The 25,322-nt window shown below is 39.8% G+C and overlaps 1 protein-coding gene and 1 long non-coding RNA gene across 5 annotated transcripts in view; one reads left to right on the top strand and one right to left on the bottom strand.

Moving 5' to 3' along the window:
- Positions 1–19,220, bottom strand: part of FAM180A (family with sequence similarity 180 member A) — a 25,807-nt gene extending 6,587 nt beyond the window's left edge. The window contains exon 1 of the mRNA XM_005020185.6: positions 18,645–19,220. Coding sequence (XP_005020242.1) covers positions 18,645–18,720 — 76 coding nt within the window. The 5' untranslated portion in view covers positions 18,721–19,220. The remainder of the gene's footprint in view (positions 1–18,644) is intronic.
- LOC119714500 (uncharacterized) lies at positions 6,642–25,322 on the top strand. Of its 4 annotated transcripts, none has more exons than XR_011809802.1 (4): positions 6,642–6,702; positions 6,845–7,005; positions 21,921–24,112; positions 24,881–25,322. It is a non-coding gene; the product is annotated as an uncharacterized lncRNA (long non-coding RNA). The 4 variants fall into 4 exon arrangements; XR_011809804.1 differs by having other exon boundaries at positions 6,655–7,005; positions 21,921–23,449; positions 23,909–24,112; XR_011809801.1 differs by having other exon boundaries at positions 6,655–7,005; positions 21,921–23,449.

The raw sequence follows: 25,322 nt of genomic DNA, 5'->3' as shown, positions 1-25,322 counted from the left end.
TTTCTCTTTCTTCCTGCATAGTAGTTAAATCCTTCCACCATCGCTGCTTCCACCATCCTCTCCATGAATTCATGAGTTCTTCAGAAACCATGCAAGCGTTTAGAGCAAGTACTCTCTGACTTTTATCACACTAAATTAACATGTACATAAATTTAGCAAAAAAAAAAAAAAAAAAAAAAAAAAAAAAAAAAAAAGCTGAGACAGATAAAGATTTGCAGCTAGTTTCTAGCTGCAAATACTGGTGATTGCAAATCCCACTTAAAACTTTTCTGCTGATTTTACTTCCTCCTCCATTTACTTCTAGATCTGATGTAAGTTAGCTGGGCAATACCAATAAATAAAAGAGTTGCCATCTCTTTACAGTTTTCTTTTTCAAAAGAAAATTACCACCTATTTACCATTTTCTTCCCCAGAAGAGTTACCATATCTTATCTATTTTCTCCCCTATGTCATAGGAAGATTCAGAACAGGGTGCATCATTTTATGGTGATGATTCAGACAATTCAATTCATTTTAGTGGCAGCAGTTGTAAATGTCTGAAAAGATCCCCAGTCAGTACTGCCAGAGAAGGCCCAAAATAAAACTATAAGGCAATGGATAAACTCCTGTTGATTTATAGCTTTTACTTTTGTTATAAATATGTTGAGAGATCTCCAACTGAGTTATGGGTGCTTCTGTGCACAGGGCTGAGTGGTCACATAATGAAAAGCTTATGATACATGGAGATAAGATAAGAAAAATCAGGTTTTGATTAAGATTACTGTAAACATTTTCTATTATGTATCTGTGCACTAGCACTCATCCTCCTCTGCATCCCCTCTTCAGAGAGTAGAAGTGCTCCCAGATCTGCCTACCCACACTGCACAGAGAAACCTCAGGGCTGGAGGGAGATGAGACCAGTGTGTTTGAACACGGTCACCTGCTCCCAGCCCACCTGCCTGACCCTGAGCAGCTTCACTCTGTGCCTTGGAGTGCACCACTGCTCATGCCTGAAGGTGGTGGGCAGCCAAAAAATCTAGTCCTGCAGGCAGTTGAAAGTGCCCCGCAAAATGGAATAGAGGAGTACCCATCTTCGTCATTGCTCACAGCAGGAGTGCAGCCACGCTCACAGAACTGCTGACAGCTCCATTTCTCCTTAAGGAATACCCAGGTTTTTAAATAAGAGCTGCAGCAGGGTTCACCAACTCATTGGCCTACTTCTAACTGTTTAGCTGTTTAAATGTAATGTCAAGTCTGAAGCTGTCGACAGATCTATTTTAAAGATGCTTTCGTCTTTTTTAAGAACTGTGCAAGGATTTTCTGGAACTCAGTATCCACATGATAGATGTTTGTGATCTTCTCCCAGATTTTCCATGCAGTTTCACTGGTGACAGTATAGCTGTTCGGTTTTGCTCTCCAGTCCATATTCCTGTTCATGACAATTTTTTTTCCCCAATTCAAGCACTGTGATGTGCTTGCTCAAGTACAGAGCATAGCAGCAGGACTACTGAATTGTCTGTGCATCATCAATGCTATTTTCCTCCCCTACAAAAAAAAAGTATCAAGCAAAGAGCATGAATCAGGCCCTGTGGGGGCCATCCTGGCAAAGCATGTCCCTGGGGTTCCTGGGACATTAACACAATTTAACTGGGATCATGACTCTGTAGGAATTGTTTTGATTGACTTCAGGGTCATGGAAAAGGACTATCTAATTGCTTCATTTGGACCCTTTTCATGAAGGACAAGAGGAGCAGAGTAACAAGAGGGACTTGTGGCTTGACTTCCTGAAAGCAGCATTTGCCTATTGACATATGTGAAGGCAGTGGCCCAAGTGGAGCTGTTCTACAAGCCAAATTCAAGTCTGCAGCTGCTAGTTTTGTCTTTCAGTCTTAGATTATTAGAGCCTGAGTCCAAAGAAGTAGTGAAAATCATTTATTTGGACATTACTAGATTTTTGAGACCAACTCCCTATTTCTGAGATTACAAGGAAAAGAGCAGTTAATACTTCCAGATACTTTGTCTTCATGCATAAAACTGTGGTGTTAGAAATGACTGAACACTTTGCTTTAGCACAGGAGAAATAAAATGAGTGGGAAGCTGAAGGAAGAATAAGAGGAACAGAAAGAAGGGAACCACACACACACACAAATATAATTAAAAATAGAAGGACTAGGGAAAATCATCACAGTGCTATAGGCCAGCTTCTGAAACCTGCATGTGGAATTACAGTTACTCACAAAAGTAGCTCCCATGACAACAAGTACTATGCAAAACTTGTGCATTCCAGCTTTAATACATTAAAATCTCCATTACAGGGACTTGAAATCCCAGTGCCCCTTATGAGAACACAGCAGAGAGATGAAGAAGACATTTTAATTACAAACCAAGATGAACTAACACGTTTTTAAAAGCAACTACCAAGAGAATTTTCCTCTCTGTACTTTCAGCTCCATATCATTGGTATCTTAGCTCCTAAGAATAAAATTAATAATGTCAATGATACGTCCTTTTATCTGACTGTTGACTAAAAGTGAGGATAGAGATTTGTTTCTTCTTTACTTATAAATGGAAGGTTAAAAGAAAAAAGCTCCATCTTGAAAGTCTGAGTTTTGTCAATAAGGATACAAGAAACAAATCTTCCTACTAAAATCAGTAACAAGTAACACTGTGCTTAGAAAAAAAAAATAGTAAAAAAAGAGAAAAGATGTTAATGACTTTTTTTTTTTTTTTTTCCAAAGTTAACATTTATTATTTTACCTCCTTTTAAAGAAACACATTTTCTAAATGGGCGTCTTAGTTCCCTGAAGTTTGACCAATCCACTTTATATTTCTGCACTTCATAAATATTCTGAGATACATTGGAGTAGATTAGACTACATTAAATACATTAGTTTAAGTTAATGTGTAACAGAGTTCCAACATTAAAAAAGAATTGTAATAGCCTTTCTAGTTATTTAACATAAGTAAGAAAAAAAAAAAACTGTTTATAGAAATGGAGACTGCTAGAGAAGGAAACAGTCCACCTGAGCCTGTGATTGTGAAAGATGGAGGAGATTTTAACTTTTATGATTTAAGTAGATGGCTTGAAAGATATGATTAGCATCAACCAACTAAAATGGTCTCAGAATTTATTTCCTCCCATGGAATTTTTATTATACAGCATTTTTACCAATTCCTGGCCTGGAGTAATATATGCTGTGTTATTTATTCTTCCCTTGGTCATAAAGAGGGTGTCCCCACCTATAATTATTTATGCTCATAAAAAAAACATGAAAACAGCCAAGAAAGCCTTTAATGTGCTGGAGTAAAGCTGCTGCAGCAGAAATTGAGAGAGGAAATACACACACACTAACTAAAGGGAAGAAGAAGTGAAAAGTGTCTTTCAATTTACTGCCATAGTTCTAGCAATTGGGGATGGGCTATGGTAAGCGCTACATGAGCAAAGGGCAACAGTAAAGAAGGGAGATATTAACACTGTTGCACAGACCTAACACAGAAGCAATAAGCAATTTTAGAAACGTGAAACTTCAGGCAGAGCTGGGAAATGAAACTGTGCTTTATATCTCCTTCCTCATTGCAGGACCACCTTTCCTTCCCTATTTGTATCACATTGCTCACAGGAACTTCTGTTCAAGATCTCTTGTATGAGAGGAAAACATTAAGCAATCTCAATTAAATGCATTTGAATTTTTTTATTTTTTTACAAGTGAAGGGATATAATGATGGTTAGGTCTACTTCCAGATCTCCCATGAAGGAAACGAGGGAGGGAAGATGTGCAGCCAGGTTGGTGTTTAAGCACCAAGTAGTAAGAAGGGCCTTTTTAGTTTTTCTTTTTCTTTCTTTTTTTTTTTTTTTTTTTCTTCTTCTTTTTTTCTTTTTGTTGTAATTTCTTTTTCAGTCAGGCTTCCTTGGTTTTGAGACAGGCAAAGGTGTCTGTGCAGCTAGGATTTTTCTGAGGCTGACCTCATCATGGCTGCAGCTGCAAGAAGCAGTCTTGTATGCCTTCCCCACAGTCACGTTCTCCTTCTTCCCCTTTGTGCCAACACCACGTCGTGTGGCCACATGGTGAGCCAAGTCAGGGATCTGGCTGGTTGTGAATGAAGGCTAACAGCAAACCAAAAAAAAAAAAAGATAGATTTTAGCTTCCTTGTTTCCCATCACAGCTGCTATGCTAGCAATGCTCCTCCTTGTGAGCAACTCCCAGTGCAAGTGTGGTCCAAGTGCTCTTAGGACATTTGATGATGATTCCAGTTCTTGAATGATGTAAGGATGGATGGTAGCCCTGGTTAGGAAAAGCAGAGGACATTCCTCATGGTTACACACCCTTGATCTAACCACCAAGCTCAGGGTCTCCTTTCTGAGGAAGGCCATCTCACACAGTGCAGTTACTCCTACTAGAGATAAAGATAGGCTGCAGGACCACTAGCCCACTAGCCACTGACCATTCCTTTCTCTTCTATGCTTACACTCTCTTGAACTTTTAACAGAGTAAATTCAACTGGCACAAAGAGTATTTCAAATTTATTCTAGGCATGAATGCTGAGAAAAAAAATAAAACATCTGGTTTGAACTACAGACCTAGCAGAGAGCAGTATGGATTTTGTCATAATCGTGAATGACAGCTCAGATTCTTCAGTGGAAATATGTATTGCTGTTGTTGGCCAGTTCCAAAAAATGTCTATTCAGAGAACAGGAACAATATCATGTACATTAGCTAGACAACCACTACTATATATATTTACAAGCTCTTTTCAAGCTTAGCCTGTCCTTTTAACTGAGAGAATGGCTGTCCCCTACCACAAGAGAATTTACTGCAAGAGAATTAGGAGATTTCTGTCTCCTGATGTTTTCCAGTTCAATCTGTCTGCCTTCTCTGCATTAATGAAACACAATGCACTGGATCTGTTGAAAAGGCCATTGTACAAAATTCTGTGCAGGTGTCCAAATTTAAAAATACATGGGCCTACTGACTTAAAATATATGACCATACGATCTGCAGATTAAGAAAAATAACAAGGGATTATTGCTGGTGCTGATTATGTTGTCCTGTGGTGAATTATTGTGTGGGAACTGTCCCACTGAGATCATGGAACTGTTAGCTGAGGGGACTTTACAATAATTCACTTAAGCTATTTGTGGATACCTTCAGCTAGCAAATAAATTCCAGAAGTTAACTTTGGATCTAGGAACAGTTATTAAACTGATAACAAACTATCTATTATTTTAATTGTGCATGAACTTCTCACCCACATATAGCACACATGTGAAATGGCAAGTTACTCCTCAGACTCATTAAGTATCAATGTCACAGCTTAAAACTGAGGACAAATAAATGTTAGATTGTTCATCATATCTTCTCCCTTAGAATAGAAAGAATCAGAATTTTCTTCCCCTTTCCTTCAATTCCTATCCAAGCTCAAGTAAATCAGTAAGAAGAAAATACATAAATCCCACTTCTCTGCTTTCTCTGCTCCAGGATTTCATTTTTTCTTCAAAACCAAGGAAGACCCAGCTGTTTTTACAGCTGCTCATTGAGCTCCAAATGTCAGTGCACCTGCTACTGTTTTTCTTAATGACATGAATATGTGCTGGATAGAGAAAATGTATAAATCAACATTGCCCAATAAAGAAAAACCTGGGGGATATCATGTCCTTTTTATGAAGAAATAAATTATTTCTGGAAGTAATGTCTTTTCAAAGCGGGGTGTATTTTCTAGTAGTGAAGATAAAAAAAAGACATCTGAGAATGTAACAAAGCTGAAGATGGATTCACGTTGTTTCTGAACTGGAATGGTACAGCTGTTTTGCCACCTGAGCAGAACATGGAGTGTGAAAAGCTGTGCTGTATCCCTGCTGAAGAAACAGAGGGGACCACATGTCTCTTCTGGAGTGGTAAAGGAGGGTTGCCATGAGAAGACATCTGTTCTGTCAAGTTCACACCTGTGTGAATGTCTGGGCCCTATTTTGTTATTTTCTACATCTAAGTGAAAATATTACTAAAATAATTGACAGAACTCAAATATAATTATCAACAGAATATAACTGTTGGATTTCATTGTGTGTAGATGTAGTGGTCTGCCAACAGAATTTCATCAGTCTTTGTGATATTGTCAGAAACATAGTAACCTGAAGGATGAATGAAAAATTATTTTTATAGCTGCCTCTCCCACTCCACAAGCACATATATGGGATTTCCATTTTACAAAGCTGTCCTTTGTCTACTGTTCCTTATTATTTCACACTCTCCTAAAATCTGAATATTTCTAGACCTTTCAGGTTTCACAATCCGCAAAAATAAAGCTGAGACTGAGGTACAAATGGATTCTCTATTAAATACAGAAAGTCCTGCCAGAACCTTGAGTACTGCAAACTGCTAAAGGCAGGACACTGTGGACGAGGTCCTCAGATGACCTGAGCTAGCACCACCAGCCCTGTGATTCTGCTCTGTGGACAGCCAGGTCACAGAGAGCCCTGTGCTGTGAAAGGCATATTTGGAATCAAGTGGAAGAGAAGAAGGTTAGATTTGGGCTTCCAGAACTCTTACAGTCAACAAATACATTGTCTTCTGATGACAGGAACTGAAAGGAACCAAATGCTGACAGCTGCTGCTGAAATTAATGAAAGTTCAAATCTCAGCATCTTTTGCTGCTCCCTTTCCTGTCACCTACAGATGTCATCAACCAATGGCTCCCAGGCAACAGCACCCTGCCAGTTTGTCCTGGGTATTAGAGTCAGAGCTTTTCTTCCTTTCCATACAGTCTCTTTTTTTGACCTGAACTTGTAAAATGGATTTTTGCTTCCAGGAAAATAGTCTAAGTAAATGTTTAAGGAAAAAAAGCTAATGATCTCATGTTCTATACTTAGGAAGAATGAAATTGGAATAAAGAAGGAAGACTTGATTTCCCATGAAAACATCTAGCATATTGCTGACTGAAACCAGCTGGGAATTTATTCTTCATTTTAACTCCTCTGTGTGGGGGAACTGGAACAGAAGACATTTTTATGACTGTGGAAGAGCAATTTAGGTAAGTTGCTGTGATACATTGTAAATATCAACCTGCCTTTTCCTGGATTTGGTCTTTCTTCTCGCTAAGTTGAACAATTTGAAGCTTTCATAATGAAATATGCTTGCTTAGAAAAGTTTCTGTCAGCATGTATACACTCATTTGCTTGTCATTATAAGCTGCTAAAGAAAAATCTTTAGGTCATTCTTCCATGGTCTTGTGTCTAAAGAAATGCTCTTCATGAAAAACAGACTTCATTATGCATGACTTTTCTTCCTCAGTTTGGTAGTAAGGATTATCACCAGGCAAGTTTATAGAGATCATCTAGATCTGAGCATGTGATTGATATTCATCTTATGCCATCCTCATCTGACTTGCTTTTGTCATATTATGGGAATATTATTATTGGTCTACCTTATAGATAAGAGGAAATCACTGTCTGAGGTACTGGAGCACACACGATAAAGTAATTATTTATAGCAGTAAATTGACATTTCTCATGGCTACAAAATGAGGTACGGACAACTTGTCCCCATATTTGTTTCTAAATGGGAGACACAGTACTCTTTAAGTTCCATTTTGACCTCTAAGTGCTGCACAGACATTAATGATGAAGCAGAATGCAAACTAGCTGGCTGAGCTCCTAGGGCACACTGGATTAGCAGCTACATTGGGTTACAGACAACACTCCAGGCTGCTGTGAAAAAGACACTCAGAAGGTGATTTATAACTTCATCTAAATAATGCTTGCTTTATTTTTTCAACAAAAACACCCACAAAGAAATGCACTGTAGTTTGAAAACAGATACGTAAACTGAAATATGTTCAAGTAGCTGCTCCCAGCTGAAGGACCAGCACTCTTTTCCATTTCAGCAGGCAGGCAGTCAGGGGGTGCTGAAGTCCAGCCTTGGGGTCAGCAGCACTTACATGCAGAGGTGTCAGGGGAGACTCATTTGTTTCTTTGACAGTTGTCTTATTTGGCAGCATGAATTCAAGCAGGAGTGAACAAGCCAGCTGGAAGTGATGCACACATCTATCTCTTTGATCAAGTAAGTAGAAAGCAGGAATGAGTATAGAGTATTTAACACACATGATGGGTTGGTTATTTTTACCTCACTGGCAAACGTGTGCAAGTAGAAATGGAGCTCTGCATCGATGGTGTTGTTTTGCTTGAGTCCCCATATGTTCCTCTGTAGGAACTATGTGAACATCTCATTCTGCTTTAGACTTCACCTCAGCTGGACAGTGCTGTCTGTGAGCAGCATGCACAGAGATTTCGGCTGACATAAGAGGATCTGTGCTGGGTAGATGGTCTGTGGTACATGCAGTTAGTCATTCAGGGTTTGAAAGGCATCCAAAACTTACCAGGAATCATCCAACAGCCTGCTCCCTAAATACTATTTCTGGCAAAAAAAAAAAAAAAAAGAAGTCTTTCTAGGGAAATGAAATTTCTCATGGTGTCCCTAACAGTTAGCTATATACCAGGCAGACTCTTGAAATACTTCTTCCTAATCTGGAGCCTACAACATTTCCTCACTGTGAACATGAGAAATATAACACCCTGAAATGACAACCCCTCAGTCTGTGTGATGGGTGGCTTGTGACTGTCTTGTCTTTCTCAGCCCCACTGATAAATATTCGAATCTTCCTCTCAGCTCCCTGCATTCCTGGAGGATTCCCTCCATCCACTGTAGTCAGCATTGCTCAGGCCTCAGCCAAGCAGCTGCTGTCTTTGTGCATCTGGGTTTGATTTTGGGGAGAGACAGGGCATGGTGAGAGACAGGAACTTGGTGCAGAAAAGCAGGAGGGTTAGGCAATGATGGCAAGAACCCCAGACCTGAGATAGAAAGTAGGTTTGGGCTATTCTTATTTTTTGACACTTCTCTTTGCAACTTGGGCCTAACTGGGCCTGATTGTATGAGATTCCTGTAATAGGGAACACAAGTGAGGAAAACTTGTTGGATATTTTTATGAGTGCCCAACTGATCTTTGGGCTTACTAAGTACAAGCCGAGCTAAGTCTGCCCCTTTGAGCTCTGTTTAGTGAAAAATCCTGTGAAAGAAAGCAATAAAACAAGCTGTATATACGTTTTTATCATTAGACTTATCACCTTCCAAACTTTTCTGCCAAATTGGCATGGCAATCCAGAAAACCAGAAGTTGCTGTGACTATGACAAATGAATGGTTTCACTTAAAACATGCTGTACTATATTAGGATGTCTACAAGTAGCATTTAACTGGAAATGGAGTTTGTTCAGTGCCAAGTCATGAACAATAGCAGTAAACGAAAATGAAGCATGCGTTAAATGCCTTTTATTTTAGGAGGGGGTTTAAGTCACAAACAGTTCTCTCAGACATAGAATCTGCATTTAATAAATAAATTCAATAAAAAAATTACTTTATGCCTCTTTAGAGCCAGGCACAAACAAAAACATAATGTCATGGCTGTGAGCATATGAAAGCCAGGGAGGAAAACGAGGGCTTGCAGAACTTAACATTTCTACAGGGACTGCTAGGGGGGAAACAGGGACATATGCCACTGTGTCACTGCTGCTATGACTGATGTTAATGGGAGAAGATGATGGGTATTAGTGGGAAATGCTGTAGCCCTATAACCTTGTAAAAGAGCAACCTTCTTGCAACTTCCATGGAAAAAAAAAAAAAAAAAAAAAAAGCCTGTTTCTTGGGAAGTGGGAAGAGTTCCTTTCATACCTACATAGTTTAAAAAGCTTAGAGAGAGGCAAACAAAAGGGGATATGTGGAGACCTTGGCACCTTTCTGATTCAGCAGCAGTAACTTTACCTTTTACACTGTGATCAGTGGTGAATTGCCCAGATTATGGAATCTCACCATCCTGGTGCAGTGGCAGGTCGGTGAGGACCACAAGAAAATGGGAGTCCTGCTTATGTGAGAAAAGGCAGACATATGCAGCCATCCCATGAGCCTGAGAAGCAGACAGATGAGATGAAGACCAGCTGTGACAGATGGACATCTGCTGAAGAGCAGGTTCAAATGAGGATGCATACCACACTGACAAGGGGGTGAATGCTACCCTATTCTTAAGCAAATGTGTGCTTTATTCTTTCCCATCTACATTTATCACATTTTCTCTCTGTGTCTATCTTTCCTCTTTTCCTATTTTCCTCTCATTCATGCCAATTCCTCCAATTTGCTACCTTTGCCTTCAAATTTTTATCTCTTCTTTCTTAGTACTTCTGCCTTATCCTTTTGCCTCTCTTGTTTCCCTCTCAGTGACTCAAAAAAGTCCTGTCAGCTTAGAAAGTCTGTACTTTTTCCAAAACAGACAAAAGATCAGAAGCGTCATCTCCATTTGGGGCATGCCACCACCTGCCAAATAGATGGAAATGATGAAATCCTCATGCTTTGGATCTCAGCAGATATCCACAACTAGCCCAGGCCAGTTTACTCTCTTCACAACTAGGCAAAATCTAACCTAAATGTTCTGCTCCCCCACTGCCATTCCAGGGAAGGGTGTGAGGGGATCACACAGAAGACCTTGTGCATTTGGGTCTCCATCAAGTGCTTACAGGACAGCATTGCCCTTCTGCCACACCATTTCCTCCCAAATAACCTCTGAGCTTTGAAGAGCTTATTTTTCTCTTTCTCAGCAATTCTTTTTCAGCTACCCACCTGGCTTCTTCTGAGCAGAGAGAGACTCCTGGAGTTTGGAGCCCAGCTCCTGGCTGGTGACCTGTTTCCCTGTGGCCAGGGAGGAATTTCCAGAGGATGAGCGGTATGCGTGCTGATCTCAGGGGAACTGGGGAGCTGCCAAACCGAGCCAACAAGCTGAGCCAGGAAAGGCCCCACATACGCTTTCACCAGAGGAAAGGAATGTTAGTGGAAACTGGGAATATTGGAGCTTATTTAACTCTGCTGTCTTCTTTGTTGCACTCTTAGCCTCAAGTCCAGTACGGAGCTCTGCTTGCCACAAAAACAGCAGCAGCAAGGCAAGAAAAGCCAGCTTATGGTTGCAGTCTGCAGCACCTCAGGGTTGGGGGGGGGGGGGGGGGGGGGATGAAGAGAGTTACTGGTGAAGCATAAAACATTGAATAGGCAAGGGAGCCCCATGACTTGGGATGCAGACTTAAGCTGGTATAATGTCTCCCAATATATACTGTGGCAGGTATACCACGTATAGACACTGTGTCTTCCCAGAAGTGTTACTTGTAGTTCATCCTGTTTGATTTCTTTTCTTCCTTTTTTTTTGTGATACTTTGATACATTTACTTCTCTGCTTTCAACCATCAGCCATCCACATATCTGACCTGCATCAGCTTCACCCTCAGTAGTGTCACTTTGCTGAAAAACACTTTAACCAACAAATAACACTTCAAGGCTGGAAGTTTTCAACACTCAGGGTCACTATAGAAAACTAAGTTAGTGAGAACAACTGAGGTTGTGACCTCCCTCAAGACAGTGGCGAAACTCTTACTGGCCTAAGTGCTGCTGGTTTGCACATTTTGGTGCTATTAAGGTTAAAGCAAGAAACAGACACCTTTTTCCACATCAGACCAAGACACTCATCACATGGCTCCCTGTTTTGCTCCTGCTAGGTTCTCTGCATTTTAGATGCTCCCTTCAGTGGGGTGCAGAGGGAGAGTGCATGGTTTTGCAGATCCCAGTTTTAGTCTTCAGGACTGCAGCCCAATGTATGGGTCCTGTCCTGCCTTGAACCTGAGCACTGGCATTGCATGCAGAGTTAATTACTCTACTGTTCCATGTTTAACCTCAGTGATTTACATCTTGCTTGTCACAATCCAAGTAATCAGAGCCTTTGCACACTGATGATATTCATTAAGACCTGCTGACTTGCACTTCAATGACACTGTACTGTTCAGTGCTTCTGACAGGATTTCATTCTGCCCGAGAAGTCATTACCTTCCTGCTGAATCTGGCATGATTTACCCAAGGAAACAAGAAAAACACTTTATGCTTCAGAAACATGAAGAAAAAAAAAATCATCACTAACCAATATACAGGACTACACACATGCAGTCATCCCGAAGAAACACAGAGCAAATGATTAAATTACTCTGTGCCTCACAAAAAAAAAGGATGTTAACACTTACTCTCCTTAATTACACTGAAAGTTCTTTGGAGAAGAGACATTTTTACCCTGTGTTTGTTTGCACGATGTCAGGTATTAGTGGGGTCTCTGGCCAGAGCAGTTGAGTAAAAGATAATCAGGATAGGACTCACAGAGTGCTCTACAGTCTTTGCAAGTGTAGATGAGTTATTTCATTCATAACAGAGCTGCTTTGCTTGTGGAGGAGAACATTGGCTTAATAGCGTGCATTTGAAACAGTGTTTGGGTTGGTAAAAGTAAGATGAAGAGAGCTATTTCAGTCTGAAAGTGTAAGGAGGGATTTGGATGGCAAGAGGTGCTTCTGAGCTGTCCTTTGGCTGGGAGATAAGGAGTTTGTATACTGATGCAGATCCCATGGCAGTTCTACATCTGGGACCTATGCAAATACATATGGGGCATGCAGAAATCCTAAAAAAAAAAAAATAATAATAATAAAAAAATAAAAGTAACAGCATGTGTTTTACTGGCTCACTAGTCCTCAGTATTGGGATGAACATGGGATCACTAAGAAGATGCGACTGGGTCACTTTCATCTTTTACTTCTCACTTAGTATAGCAAATACTGAAGAGAAAACTGCTTTACTTCATAACTCTTTCCAATGTTCTAATATTTTTTACCCAGATTTCATTAAAATTATTGAGATATTTTCCTTTTTAACTTTTGATTCTGTCAACCAATTTATGACAATATGGGCTGTAAGATTTAGCCATTTTTTGTCTGCTTCCTGTGGTGATAAGAGTCTCAGAATCACTTAGATCCTTCCCTGTTAACAGCTTGTCTGATTTTAAAGAGTACAAAATCCATCTGTGATCTTACTAAAATGCAAAAACTATAATATATCCTTCCTCTGATCTCATCACAGTTTAGCACCATTACCCTAGAAGAGATTATAAACTTTGATTTTTTTAAGTATCCTTTGTATGTCTTTCAGTGTTAGGTATCCACAGTGAATCCTGATTCATGCATCATACTCCATACAGCTTAAATTAATAAAGACTGCCTCTAAAGGAGAATTTGGGGAATCAGGACATGCTAGAAAGGATTTTGATTACAGTTGCAGCCCTACCCTATTAGATGTTTATCCTACTCAGGTTAAATTCATTCAGGGGCTATTGTAGCCTAGCTATATTTTGCAACACTGAGCAGCTTTTACAGGTACAAAGAATTAATCTCTTTTCAGCCTCTTCAGTCTACTCCCTGCTGTTTCATGCAATAGCTCCTTGTTTTACAGTTTCAGACTCCCACTGTGGCTGATGTCCAAGGGATCTGCTAAGTGGAACAGGAGGACCATATCTGTGGTGCACAGCAAAGTGTAGGGCAGACATGTCAGAGCCAGACGCAGTACGGCCATATCATTGTGGCAGCAGTTCCAAGCAAGTGACCCTTGCTGAAAGGCATAGCTTATTCCCTTGGGGACATGCCACGATGTAACTGTCACCCTGCTCAGACTCCAGATAGGGACCTTTCATTGCCTTGTGCTGTGCCGCCTCCACCCTGGGTCTGTGATTTCTGCTCTGCACACCACTGGCCATGCAGATGTCCTAGTTGCCTTCTTCATTCATTAATTCTCTCTCTTCTCTCTCTCTGATTTTTTTTTTTTTGTTGTTGTTTTTTTTCCTGCTTCAAAACACATTTTTGTCTTTGTCTACTTCTAATTTCTTCAAGAGCAGGAAACATTCTTTAAATGCCTCCTTTCTACTTATTACAGTCTGGGATTTTTTCTTTAAAGATCTATTATTTAGGCCTATGACATACACTTCCACTCATCTGTTCTACAAGTCGTTACAATGGAACTGAGGAAATAAAAGCTTAGTTAAAAAAGCTGTCTTCTTCAGGTTATTCATCTTCAAAGCTAATAATTCTTCTGAATTTCAATCCCTTCACACAGTGCCTACTTCTCTTTACAAGTACAGCTGTGATAATTAGTGTGGTAGTGATTTGCATCAGACAAATGAACTCCCAAACCAGGACATTCCAGCCCATAAATGTGTGTTCACAGGAATTGGTACAGACTGCTGAAATAGACTCAAGGTAGGTGGGAAGAAAATCCACAGCAGATTGATCAAGCGGATCAAGATCAGTGGAATGGGTCCTACAAGCAGGGAAGCTGGGGCAGCTGAGGCAAGTTTCCAAGTGATCATGTAGGAGCCAGAGAAAAGGTATTTTTGTCTCCATAAGAAGGAACATACTTTACACAGCTGGGCATGGGTAATGTGTGTTTTATGTGCAATATATATTTTATAAATTAGATAACAGTAACTTTATGAAAATCAAGGGAAGTTAAATAGATGTTGCACTTTAAAAAGATCTTGTACCCAGTCAAGCTAGTGCAATTTGCCTTTGCTCTTGGGCCAGACATTTGAAGACCTCAACATCTCCTAAAGAAGCCAAAATCATAAGTTGGTATCCTTGAGGTCTGCTAGGTGAATATGTATGTTTGAACATTTGTGTCATAATTACATTCTGTGTTCAAGCCACATTCCCTTTGCTCACACCATCCAAGCCAATGTGTTGAACAAAAGTTGTTGAACAAAGTGTTGAACAAGCAGTACTGTCAGTGGTGGAATCCCAGACATTGCATGAGAAGAGAGTACCTGGCCATAAGTGGAAGAGAAGAAAATAAGGTTGAAAGGTGTGGAGATGCTGTGTATACCCTAATTCCAAGGCTTTCATCTTTTTTCCACATGGTGAAATCACCAGCAACCTGATATGCAGGAAATGTTCACATAGGATAGAAAATGCTAAACTCTGCTTCCTTATAAAATGGCTGGCTGGGTTTCTAGTAGCAGCCAGTCTCTCTTTCTCTTCTGCATAGTCTCACCTCTCTTGGCATTGGAGAGCTACCAGCCTGCTGCAGCTATGCCTAGCAGCAGAAGCAGCCTGCAAGAGTTGTTCATGTAGCAGCTGCTTCTTCAAACTCACAAATTCAGTTGCCACAACATTAGAGAAAATGCTAAAGGTTTGCACTGTTGGGAAATCAAGGAGGATGGGCCTTCTGTTCTTCCAAGTAATTGTTTCTTCAGAGAGCCTCTAAGAAGAACAAAGTATTCACCTGGTGTTATGGAACAACCTTTTGACTTTGACTGAGCACTAGAGGTACAATATAAAGTGGATCAGATAAATCTGGACATGACTATAATAATGCTGAAGGTTTAGAAGGCACACCATAACCATTCCCAAAAGCATGGAACCTCATAAGTATTAATATAGCTAATATATCCATTCTTCACTAAGGTTTTCTGTGTCTTTCAATTTTCTGTCTTCCAGTATCTCCTTCTCCAGCCCCCACTTACTATTGCAAATCTCTCCCGCTGTCCAAGAAGCCACAACCACAAGGAATCACACTATCTTCACTCCCCAAGCAACCACATAACAGGCATGCTACTGTTTGTGTGCTGTTTATTTGAATTATGAAGCCCTTAAGGCAAATGTTGCCAGCTGAGATGAAATGTATAACAAGACTTGCCTTAGAGTTTTCCTCTCAGGGAATAAGCAATTGTTGTAATGCAGATCTGAAGCTTACTTTGGCTCTTCAACATATCAATACTCATCAGAGCAGTGTGAAGAAAGCAACTGAGTGGCAAGCAGTGACATTGGCTCAGGTTACCACAGCTGTATGTGCCTTTTTTGTTTGTTTGTTAGTTTTTATTTATTTATTGTCAAAGGGCAGGGCTTGTTGCTTGGTCTCTATAACAAACACATCTTTTAAGGACTGAAATTATTATTTGGACCTTTCAGAAATTAATAATCACCTTTTCCATTCCATAGGGAAAGCAACTCATTAGAGACCTAACATTATATTTTTTCCCTAGACATGCACTTTACAAAATTCAAGAGACTAATATCATATGGATAAGGCTACAGAAGGCTCAGAAGGCTTGAGCAAATCTGTATTGATGAAACAAATTGTTTTGTGCTCACTTAGTATCCCTACTTTAATATTCTAAACATGTCTATCTTAGTGACTAAAGTATGCCTGTAACTTCTGTACCAATGTCCACAGCTGGATCTCAGCAGGCTGAGGACTGTGTGTCATTTTTAATGCAAATGAATGAGGGAGTAAAAAAGAAAAGTACAACAACAACAACAAATAAGCAAGCAAACATTAACAAAAAAACAAACAAACACAAAACAAACAAACAAACAAACAAACCACTAAGCTTTGTGCAGAATTTTTTTTTTCTTTGCATTTATTGATGTTTATAAATGCACAGGGAGGTGGCAGATTGGTGTTCCGACTCACCACTAAGCACAAGCACATTCGTCTTTCCTCACATGACTTTGTTCTTGAGCAAAGACTAAATACTTTGTTACAGGGCTTAGGCATCCAAAGTGCCCCAATGCCGCCAGTGAAAAAAATAAAATAAAATAATTAAAAGCTAGACTTTGCTTTATCCATTTTTCACTGATCATTTCTATTGGGAAAACAAACAAACAAAAAAAAATGCTGGTAATAAAAGCAGGATTACTTGCCCAACTGTTTTGTAAACAGACTGGACTACTAGTCAATATGGAGCTGATATGCAGATTTGTGTTTCTTTTCCATCACACCAGGTGCTGGTTTGTCTTTTCTTTTCTATTGCAAAACACAGATAGAGAGTTGGACAAGACTTAAATAACTGAGATTTAATCCGGACAAAAGTCAGTTGTCATTTGTGGAGGGAGGGAAGAGTAATGAGTGTGCAAAAGGGTGTGTCATGCCTCAGTACTCAGTCAAATTTCCTCTGAGGTTTCTGAGCAATTCATAACTTAGGATGGTGCTTTGCTCCCCCCACCCCACACACACCTCCCCTAGATACTGCAGAATAGGATGGGATTGGTTAGGCTGACACATAGATATTTTAAGGGAGTGAAGGTACTCTGAAACAGCTATTGCTGAAGGAGTCATGCCCTTAAGACTGCATCTGCACAGTCCCATCAGCTGTGGAGAAGTCTGGTTTCTTCCTGAGAAGGTGTCTCTATATAATATCTGTGAGCACTAAACTCCTTATCACAACAGTAAATGAATCTCCTTTTCCCTCTGAAATCTCAAAAAACAAGCTGTAGAGATTCCAGCTTGAAAATAATCTGCTTTCACAAAAGGAAGAACAGAGTTCTGATGTTTTCCTTTAAATGTCCATGGTGATTAAAACTGGATTGCATGGATTGCATGGGTTTCTTTTAAGGTTGTCTTGTTTTTTTTTTTTTTTTTTTTTTTTAATTGAAGTAAGTGGGTTAGCAAACAATGAACATCCTTAAAATGCGTAGTGACTATTTCATGGAAATGGACCTTCCTCCTCCTCCCCCCACCTTTTTTTTTCCCCTCTTCATAAATAGGGTGTCCTCATTCTTCCAAAAGGTAGGATATATATATATACATATTATATATATATATATGTTATTTATATATATATAGATATGTTTCAGATATGCAAATCTACTTTTAATTTCATGACCTTTTTATGTGTCATCACTGGAAAGACAAACACTTATCTGGAAAATTAAGGTTTTCATGGAGGTGCCATTACCTCTATTATACAGTCACAAGAAAGTGAGGTGTGTGAAGGTACAATAACTCATCCAGCACCATTCAAGAGGCTGATGTAAAAGCCAAGGAAAGAACCTGACACTGTGAGTCTCAGGTCAATGTCCTGACAGCAAGACCCTGCTGACTCTAAGGAACAATTAAATATCGATACAGACTTAGCAGAGTTGCATATCTCTTCATTATTTCATTCAGACTTTGCCTCACATAAGAAAATTCATACGAAATCCAAAGAGCAGATTAGAAAGAAATTATAATGAGAAAGAAATGGAAGATTGGGGCTGGAAGGTAGGAAAGGGCACTTGAGTGCTTGATTTAACAGACTCCAGTTCCTTTGGAAATCTGTAGATGTCAGTATCAAAAGCAAAAAAAATCCTTTTTGGAAGGGAAAGACCATCCTTACTAGCTCTTAAGCAAGCATCTCATATGCAATCTAATAGTCCTAAACTGTTTTATAAGTTACTCTCACACACTTGAATACAAATATATCATGACTATGTATTGTCATATTCGCCATCGAAGCCTGATAACACCCTAGGTATCTTTCTATATGTTGTGTATGCTAGTCTATCAGCACAGTGTCACAGGCAGTTCTAGGCATCCTGCAAAAGCTGTGCATTACTGTGTTTCCTGTTACCAGATATCTGCCTGGTAGAGCAGAAAATCATGCCACCTGTGGCTGCAAAGGTTTTTTCATTTAAAGTTTCATGACATGTATTTTCTGTTAATTCAAGAGAAAAAGGAGAAAGAGAAAGGAGAAAGTAAGAAAATAAATAATTTTGGTTCTTGGGATATTTCTTGAATATTTTTATTATACCAGAATATATAAATAATTTTACCTTTATGCACTTATGCATGTGTATTTTTCTATTCGTCTATGTAGCTATTTAACTGACCCATTTAAAGAAGAAATGAAATTCCAGATCTGGGAGGGTCAAATTACACATATATAAAATGGAAGATTATTACAGACCAAATCTACAAACTCAAAGATTTCTCTTAAATGTTTTTTCATGCTTAAATCTTACCTCTGCTCCATTTGTATGTCACAGTGGCATGAGCACTGTAATAGAATAGCAGCAGCAACAAAGTCTTCCAAAGCATCCTTTTCTTTAAAATAAGTATGTCTAGCTATATATTAGCTTCTTTATTTTCTACCTCCCTTCTTTTCAGGAATAAATAAATGGCTTTTCCTCTCCCCCTCCCCCTTTGAAGGAGAACCTGTCTGATCTTCCGAGTGCAGCTGAAGTCAGTGTGCAGCTCCTCTCCCAAACCAAGTCTCCTCGGGATCAGGAAACTTACTTTCACAGACAGACTTTGTTTTTATCCACATCTGGAATGACTCATAGTGCATGTGAGTTTGCTGGCAGCTGTGTGAATAAATATCATTACATTTTTGCAGTTGAGTTTCATTTGTTATATGGGCCAGTTGGAATTCATTTTTGTCCAATAAACAGCCACAAGCGACCTCATTAAAGGACACCCTTGAGTGGTAGATCTGTTGCTACTCCTCTGTAACACAGGGGGCTGTACGTTAACCTGCGTCTAAGGCAAAAAGCTCCTCTGGAATGATGTACAGCTGCACTTGGACGCTTAAGTCAGGGAGTGGAGCATATGCTCTGCAAGAACATTTTGCTACTGTGATTCATATAATCACTCCTTTATTAGGAACATATAATGCTGCACTTAGACTTCAGTTCTGTGAGACAAGTCTTGGCCTTTTCCTCTGTTTGGCCAGTGCAGAGCACAGGAAGGTCCAAATCCTTAACTGGCTCTCTTCAACGGTGCTATGGGGACAGTCTATAATACCCAAGATGAGTGTGGAGAGGTGATGCTGAACATAAAGGCTAGTGACAGATGTTTCCTCCCTGATGCTGGCCCCAGGGAAGATGACACTGGAAGCATTATCCTAAAAGGACTCAGCACAGAAGGAGCTGTGGGTATGTACTGTCTGTGGTGCAGCTCCAACAGCAACTTCAGGACAGGGCTGGGGAGCACATGGCAGTGGTTGGTGGGAATGCAACACTGGAATAACAACAGGTTGCTGTGTGTCAGAATAGACTGTTGAAAAATTGGGATATAAAGAGTACTTAGCAGAATCAAGGGACAGGGTATACCCCATTCAGTGCCTCAAAGTAATGTGTCTAATTCTCTTTTATAGGTGAATGTAAGCCAGAAAAAAATCCACTGCCTTTATTTATACTGGTGTAAAATTGGCATATATGAGAGCAGAGTCCAACTTAGAAGGTATAAATAGCAGAATTAAGGGGAAGGATCAAGAGCTGGAATGAAGAGGGCATTGTGGCTCAGGATTAATGGACACTGGCAGGAAGGCAGGAGAAAACCTGCTCAGCTCCTGCCTTGCTCATGCCAAACTCTGGCCTTTGCTTCAGTCCCCTTATTCTTCTCTGTACCAGCTTCAAGTAATACCAGCTGCAAAGGAAGGAGGAGGGTCATATAAGGTTGCCTTGCCTAAAGCGACTTCACTTCTTTTCCTACACACATGGATTTTCCTATGCTCATACTGCCTCAGGTTACTCCCACATGAACAGCACATGAATGTAAGACAGCTCTTTGCATGTCAAGAAGATAGCAAAAGGTATAATTAAAACAGAGAGTGGCTAATTATCTCGCTCATTATATACTCTTCTTCTTACCGAAATATGTTAGGGATGGATCTGAATACAATGCTAAAGCTAGGAGTGAGAACAGGTGCTCTCTGGAGAAGTTGAATCAAGTCATCAGTATGGCCAGTTCTGAGAGGATGTGTTTGCATCAAGAAGGTGCAAACTGCACAGTAGTAAGAGGGTAATGACCTGCCAACTGCTGAGAAGAAAAAAAAAAAGTGATATAATTCCTGTTGGAAAGACTTCTATCAGGATGGAAGGCTTGAGGAAGTACATTTTAAATTAGTAAACCACCTTAGTGAAAACCCTCTAGCAAGTTAACAAAGTGGGAATAGACGGCTTCATTAACTTAAGTGCATCAGTCAGGCTACCATGGCATGAAGATCTTAATATCAGCAGAGGCTATGAATAAGATGCTTCAAAGCCGAGTAGACCAGGAAGAAGCATTACTGCATTACTTAGAATGTACATTGCAGGCTTGAGAGATAAAAGAAAACTATGAGAAAACTCAAAATCCAATGAGGCAACTAAGGAACATATTTTTGGTGGCAGTAGATAGAGGATGGGGAGTGGAAAAAATGTTCTGAGGTGCTGTATCATTTAATTGTTTATATCTAAAGGAAAAGTTGTCTATAAGAGAGGATGAAGGAGTTCAGCCTGGCTCCGTCCCCCAGTATTTTGCAAAAAAAAGCCCCACAGGATGGTTTTCCTCCCGTCTGTGAGCAACAGGACAATTCCTATGCTCATTTGTTGTCACCAATTAATATAGCCACCCTAGAAAGGGAAAGAAGAATCCCAGGAATTTCCTTCCCTAATCTTTTACTCCACCTCCAGCCTCCAGAGAAAGTACTGCAGGAGCAACAGAGAAGCAGCAACTGGGGGAGACAGGGGAGATGTGCGATAAGACTTGCATATAGGTCAGATGGACATGAGGGAATGAAATGATTACAGATCTCTCCTTTTTCAGACCCTGAAGAAGTTACTCTGAAGTTACATAATCTATGATATTATTATTATTATTTAATTATTATTATTTTTATTTCTCCTTAGTCTGAATCCAGCTACAGGAGCCTCTCTAGGGGCCTTGTCCTTATTTGAACTCAAATTGACTTCTCCCCATCTGTGGCAGGACTCCACTTAGTGGAATCTTCAGGCATTCCACTTTAGACTACAGCTCTGTGTGTATCACAGCTGTAGGGCAAATGGGCAAATCTGATATTAAGACTTTATGAATGATACATTTCCATCTGTATTGTTTGTTTGTTTGTTTGTTTGTTTTACAGGAAATGCAGCTGTAAATATAACATGTCTCTGTAAAATGATGCTCTCCCTGTGGAATCTCCTCAAAAAGTGTAAATGTCCCTTTCTCCCCATTTAAAACTGTAAAAGTTTCTCTCTCCCAGATGGATGCATGCACACAGAGAGTCATATCCTCCCTATTAAAGAGCTCTCCAGATGAAGCTGTGAGATAAATCTTCACATGCACTCAAGGCACTTCAGCTCTATAGCTTCTATTCATCTCATGACTGTATTTTAATAGATGGTTGCCCAGTTTCAGCTCAAGGCAGTTTCTGGCTTTGCTGGAGGCTTGAATCACAGCAACTATAGTGAATGCTGAAACAGTGGAGAAATCTTCACTATTTATAAATATTAAACACTCTTAAATTGTTTTGGAAGTGTCAGGCAGAAGAGTTTATGCTGAAGAATTCATCTTGAAGATGTGTCTGCTGCAAGAGGGTACCATGCTGCTGAAGCCAGGAAGCAAAGAACTGATCTTCAGGCAAGTTGATATTCAGATTTTAAAGCAGTGTGGTGCTGGGCATTGTCACAGTCATGTTAAGGTGAATATTTATGTGTTGCTGGTTCTTAAATATTTAGGTGTTGCAGCTGTGATTCCACCAGTTCTCCCAGTATCTGTGAGACCTTTCAGGCACAGGGAAGAGGTGACTAACTACTTCCTCTGGCAGGTTGCTAGGGGTAAAAATGAACATTCGTGTAACTCTTAGCAGTATGACTAGACTCCAAGGGAGCAGCTTTTCCATTCAATTCCTCCATCCTGATGTTGTCATTCAGTGTCTGTGTGCACTGCTACTCCACCACAGTCTTTTTGAGAAACCTGGAAATAGAAGAGGAAGGAAGGGTGTGGGTGAAGACTAAATAGGGAAGGAGTCAGCTGTTATTTTGTGATCCATGCAAAGTGAAAACAGAGAGATGGTAGTGGTACTCCAAAGCTGTCCTTCCTTCCCACAGGTACTGTCGTGGTGAAAGGACAACTGCAGCAGATTGGGAGTGTGGAAACTCCATATTTCCCAGGGGATGATCTGCAGTGACCAATGCTTCAAATGAGGTGTCCCTATGCGCTATGTTTAGTAGTTTGTTGTATGGAATAATTTATAAAATAAAAAGACAATACAAAGAGAAAGAAGTCACCAGGTAATCCAATATTAGCAGCCTGCTGGGTCTTCTAAGAAAGGACGAAGAGAAGATATTTTTTTTTTTCATTGGAGAATACTAGTGCATTACATCAGTTCAGCTTTAACTTTGATGAACTTCTGCCAAACCCAAGGCAGGGTTCCAGTCTGTCCTGACACCTCAGTCACTGAGAGAATTCCTCACATATCTTCTATCAGACATTTTTTTTTATTTTATTTTTTTAGATTTTTCTTGGCTCAATTTGAAAAACGAGTGTGTGTGGGCAGAAACTTCTTCTGAACCAGAAGCTTTGCTTTACAGCCAGACTCCTGCCCTGCCTATCCAGCCATGAGACATCTGCCTGTTAATATGCCAGCACAGTGGGACATCATCTATGCATGACACAGACATTCGTCTCCTTCCCACAATAGAGATGTATAAACTGAGACATACACATGAAGTGACTCACTCTCAGAATGAATTGATTGTAGAGATGGGTCTAGAAACTAAATGCTGGTCCTTCTATTCTTTTGCCCAAAATATAAGGTCCCAATCCATCATGGCATCAGCTCAACAGCACCAATGTTATCTACCACGAAGAGAAAGAACCTTACTCAAGAGGCTAAGTAGCTCCCACATAATTAGGAGCACAGAAGAGGAGGAAAAAGAAAAAATCAAAACACAGACTACCGAGTAGCTGACTATCATTATTTGTGATGACTTCAGTTGTCACCTCAGCTGCTGCTTATCCTGCAGTAACAATTTGGATGACAGAATCTCACCAAACCTCACAGGTAAAGAGGCCAGGATCAACCTTGCATAGCCACAGAGTGCTACTCTGGAGATGTGAGTTAGAAGGGACATCGACGCATCGTACTGTTTGTTGTTCTGCCCCAGAGCTCCCTAGTTACCTTGATCTAGCTGTGTGATTTTATATTCTCAAGAGCACTTAGATGCTGAACTGATAATTTAGACCAACATTTAAATAACAAAAATTTAAATTCTACTCATGCAGCTTTGCAGATACCTGAATTGCTTGTGTGCCTAACCTTCCCTTATGAAGTTTCTTAAATGCTTGTATCACTGTAACTATATTGAAAACAAGGAACAGCTTGCATTTTATTTCATATTTCAAACAAAATATTGAGATTTATCTTAATATTTACAATCTAAATATTTACAATATTTTCTGACTGAAAATACCCCTTCTCAACTACCATGCTGCAAATTTCAGTTTTTTTCTTCATAATCAGGAAGCAGAGGGGTCACATGTTTCGCTCTTTGACTTTACTGTTCAAGAAGTCACCCACTTTATAATGTATCCTGGTTCTAAGTCTTTCTCTGCCTGGGAAGATGACAATACATATCATAGAAGAGGACCCTAAGCCTTAAATTGAAGGATCTTCTGGGATGGAGCTTTTCAACTCCATTACTGAATCTATTGCCATGGGCAGGAGGTAATAAAATATTCATTCTTGCAAAGAGAAGGAATGTGAGGGTGACTCTTTTGGCATGATCATAGACCCACACAGGTGATGCAGGTCTTACTACCTACTATGATATCCATTTTTTAATTTGAAAACAGCATTCATTCCATTAACAGAATAACATTATAGACACCTGATGCATAAGGGAGATGAAAGATCAAGTTGCCTCAGGAAGAAGAGGTATTTGAATGGTATTTGAATACAGGTTCTTGGATCCTAGTTGTGCACACTAACTACTTAACTGAAAAGAGATCCTTCTCCTGCTTCAGATGCAAAAAGTCAGGAGAGAATTCATGTTTATGAACCTGAACAGAGACAAATAACTTCCACTAGCTTGAAGCTTGAAAGGGATACAAAATTTAATATGCCCCTTTCTGCTTGGTATTTCCTCTTGCATAGATCATTTCTGTTTTTCAGCCTGGATTATGTGAACCATTCTCAGACATCAGACTCTCTCCCCAGGCACTATACAGATAGCCTAAATACTGAAAATGGGGCTGTGAATAGAGTTCAGAGCAACTTCAAGCATGCTCAGAGTTAAGCACAGCAACGATGAGCCAGTCTCCCCTGAATCCAGTCTTGATAAAACTGATGTGCTACTGAGACTGTTTTGCTCACATGTGTATTCCACTGTGAAAACTGAGGATTTAAATTTTGTACCCCAAATTATTAACAGAATATGTAAGAATTCTTGTTTGACTGTTTTGTTTTCATGTTGTTTTTGTTATTTCTGTTCAGCTCTTCAAGCATCAGTCAGGATGGTGGTACTCAAGCCATCTCTGAGAGGAAGGAACATGGAGACACAGGAGTCAGCATGGAAATATAGATGTCAACACAGATATACGGAACTTATCATGGAAAGTCATGGATGGAAGACTGACTTCTTTCTCTCTTCTTTTCACCTTAAAAATAGAGAATTAATTTTCCTTGTAGCTGCTAGGGTACCTGTTGAAAACTCTTGAAAAACAGTTGTGTTTTTCAACAGTTGTTGAAACAGTTGTGTTTGCATTTTTTGTGTTGTGTTGAAAAGCTGTTCAACAGAGTGTTGAAAAACACCAGAGCTCCACCTATCTTAGAGGATCTATGCTGATTTACAACAGCTTATAAGGATCTAGTCCTTGATGGGTAACACAGAATAATCCTTTTGGAAAATTAAACATAAAGCATTCCTTCAGTTGCA

The sequence above is a fragment of the Anas platyrhynchos genome, chromosome 1 (genome assembly GCF_047663525.1).
Source record: "Anas platyrhynchos isolate ZD024472 breed Pekin duck chromosome 1, IASCAAS_PekinDuck_T2T, whole genome shotgun sequence".
NCBI lineage: Eukaryota > Metazoa > Chordata > Aves > Anseriformes > Anatidae > Anas > Anas platyrhynchos.
Note: the sequence above shows the minus strand (reverse complement) of the source record. Positions and strands in the feature narration are given on the sequence as shown.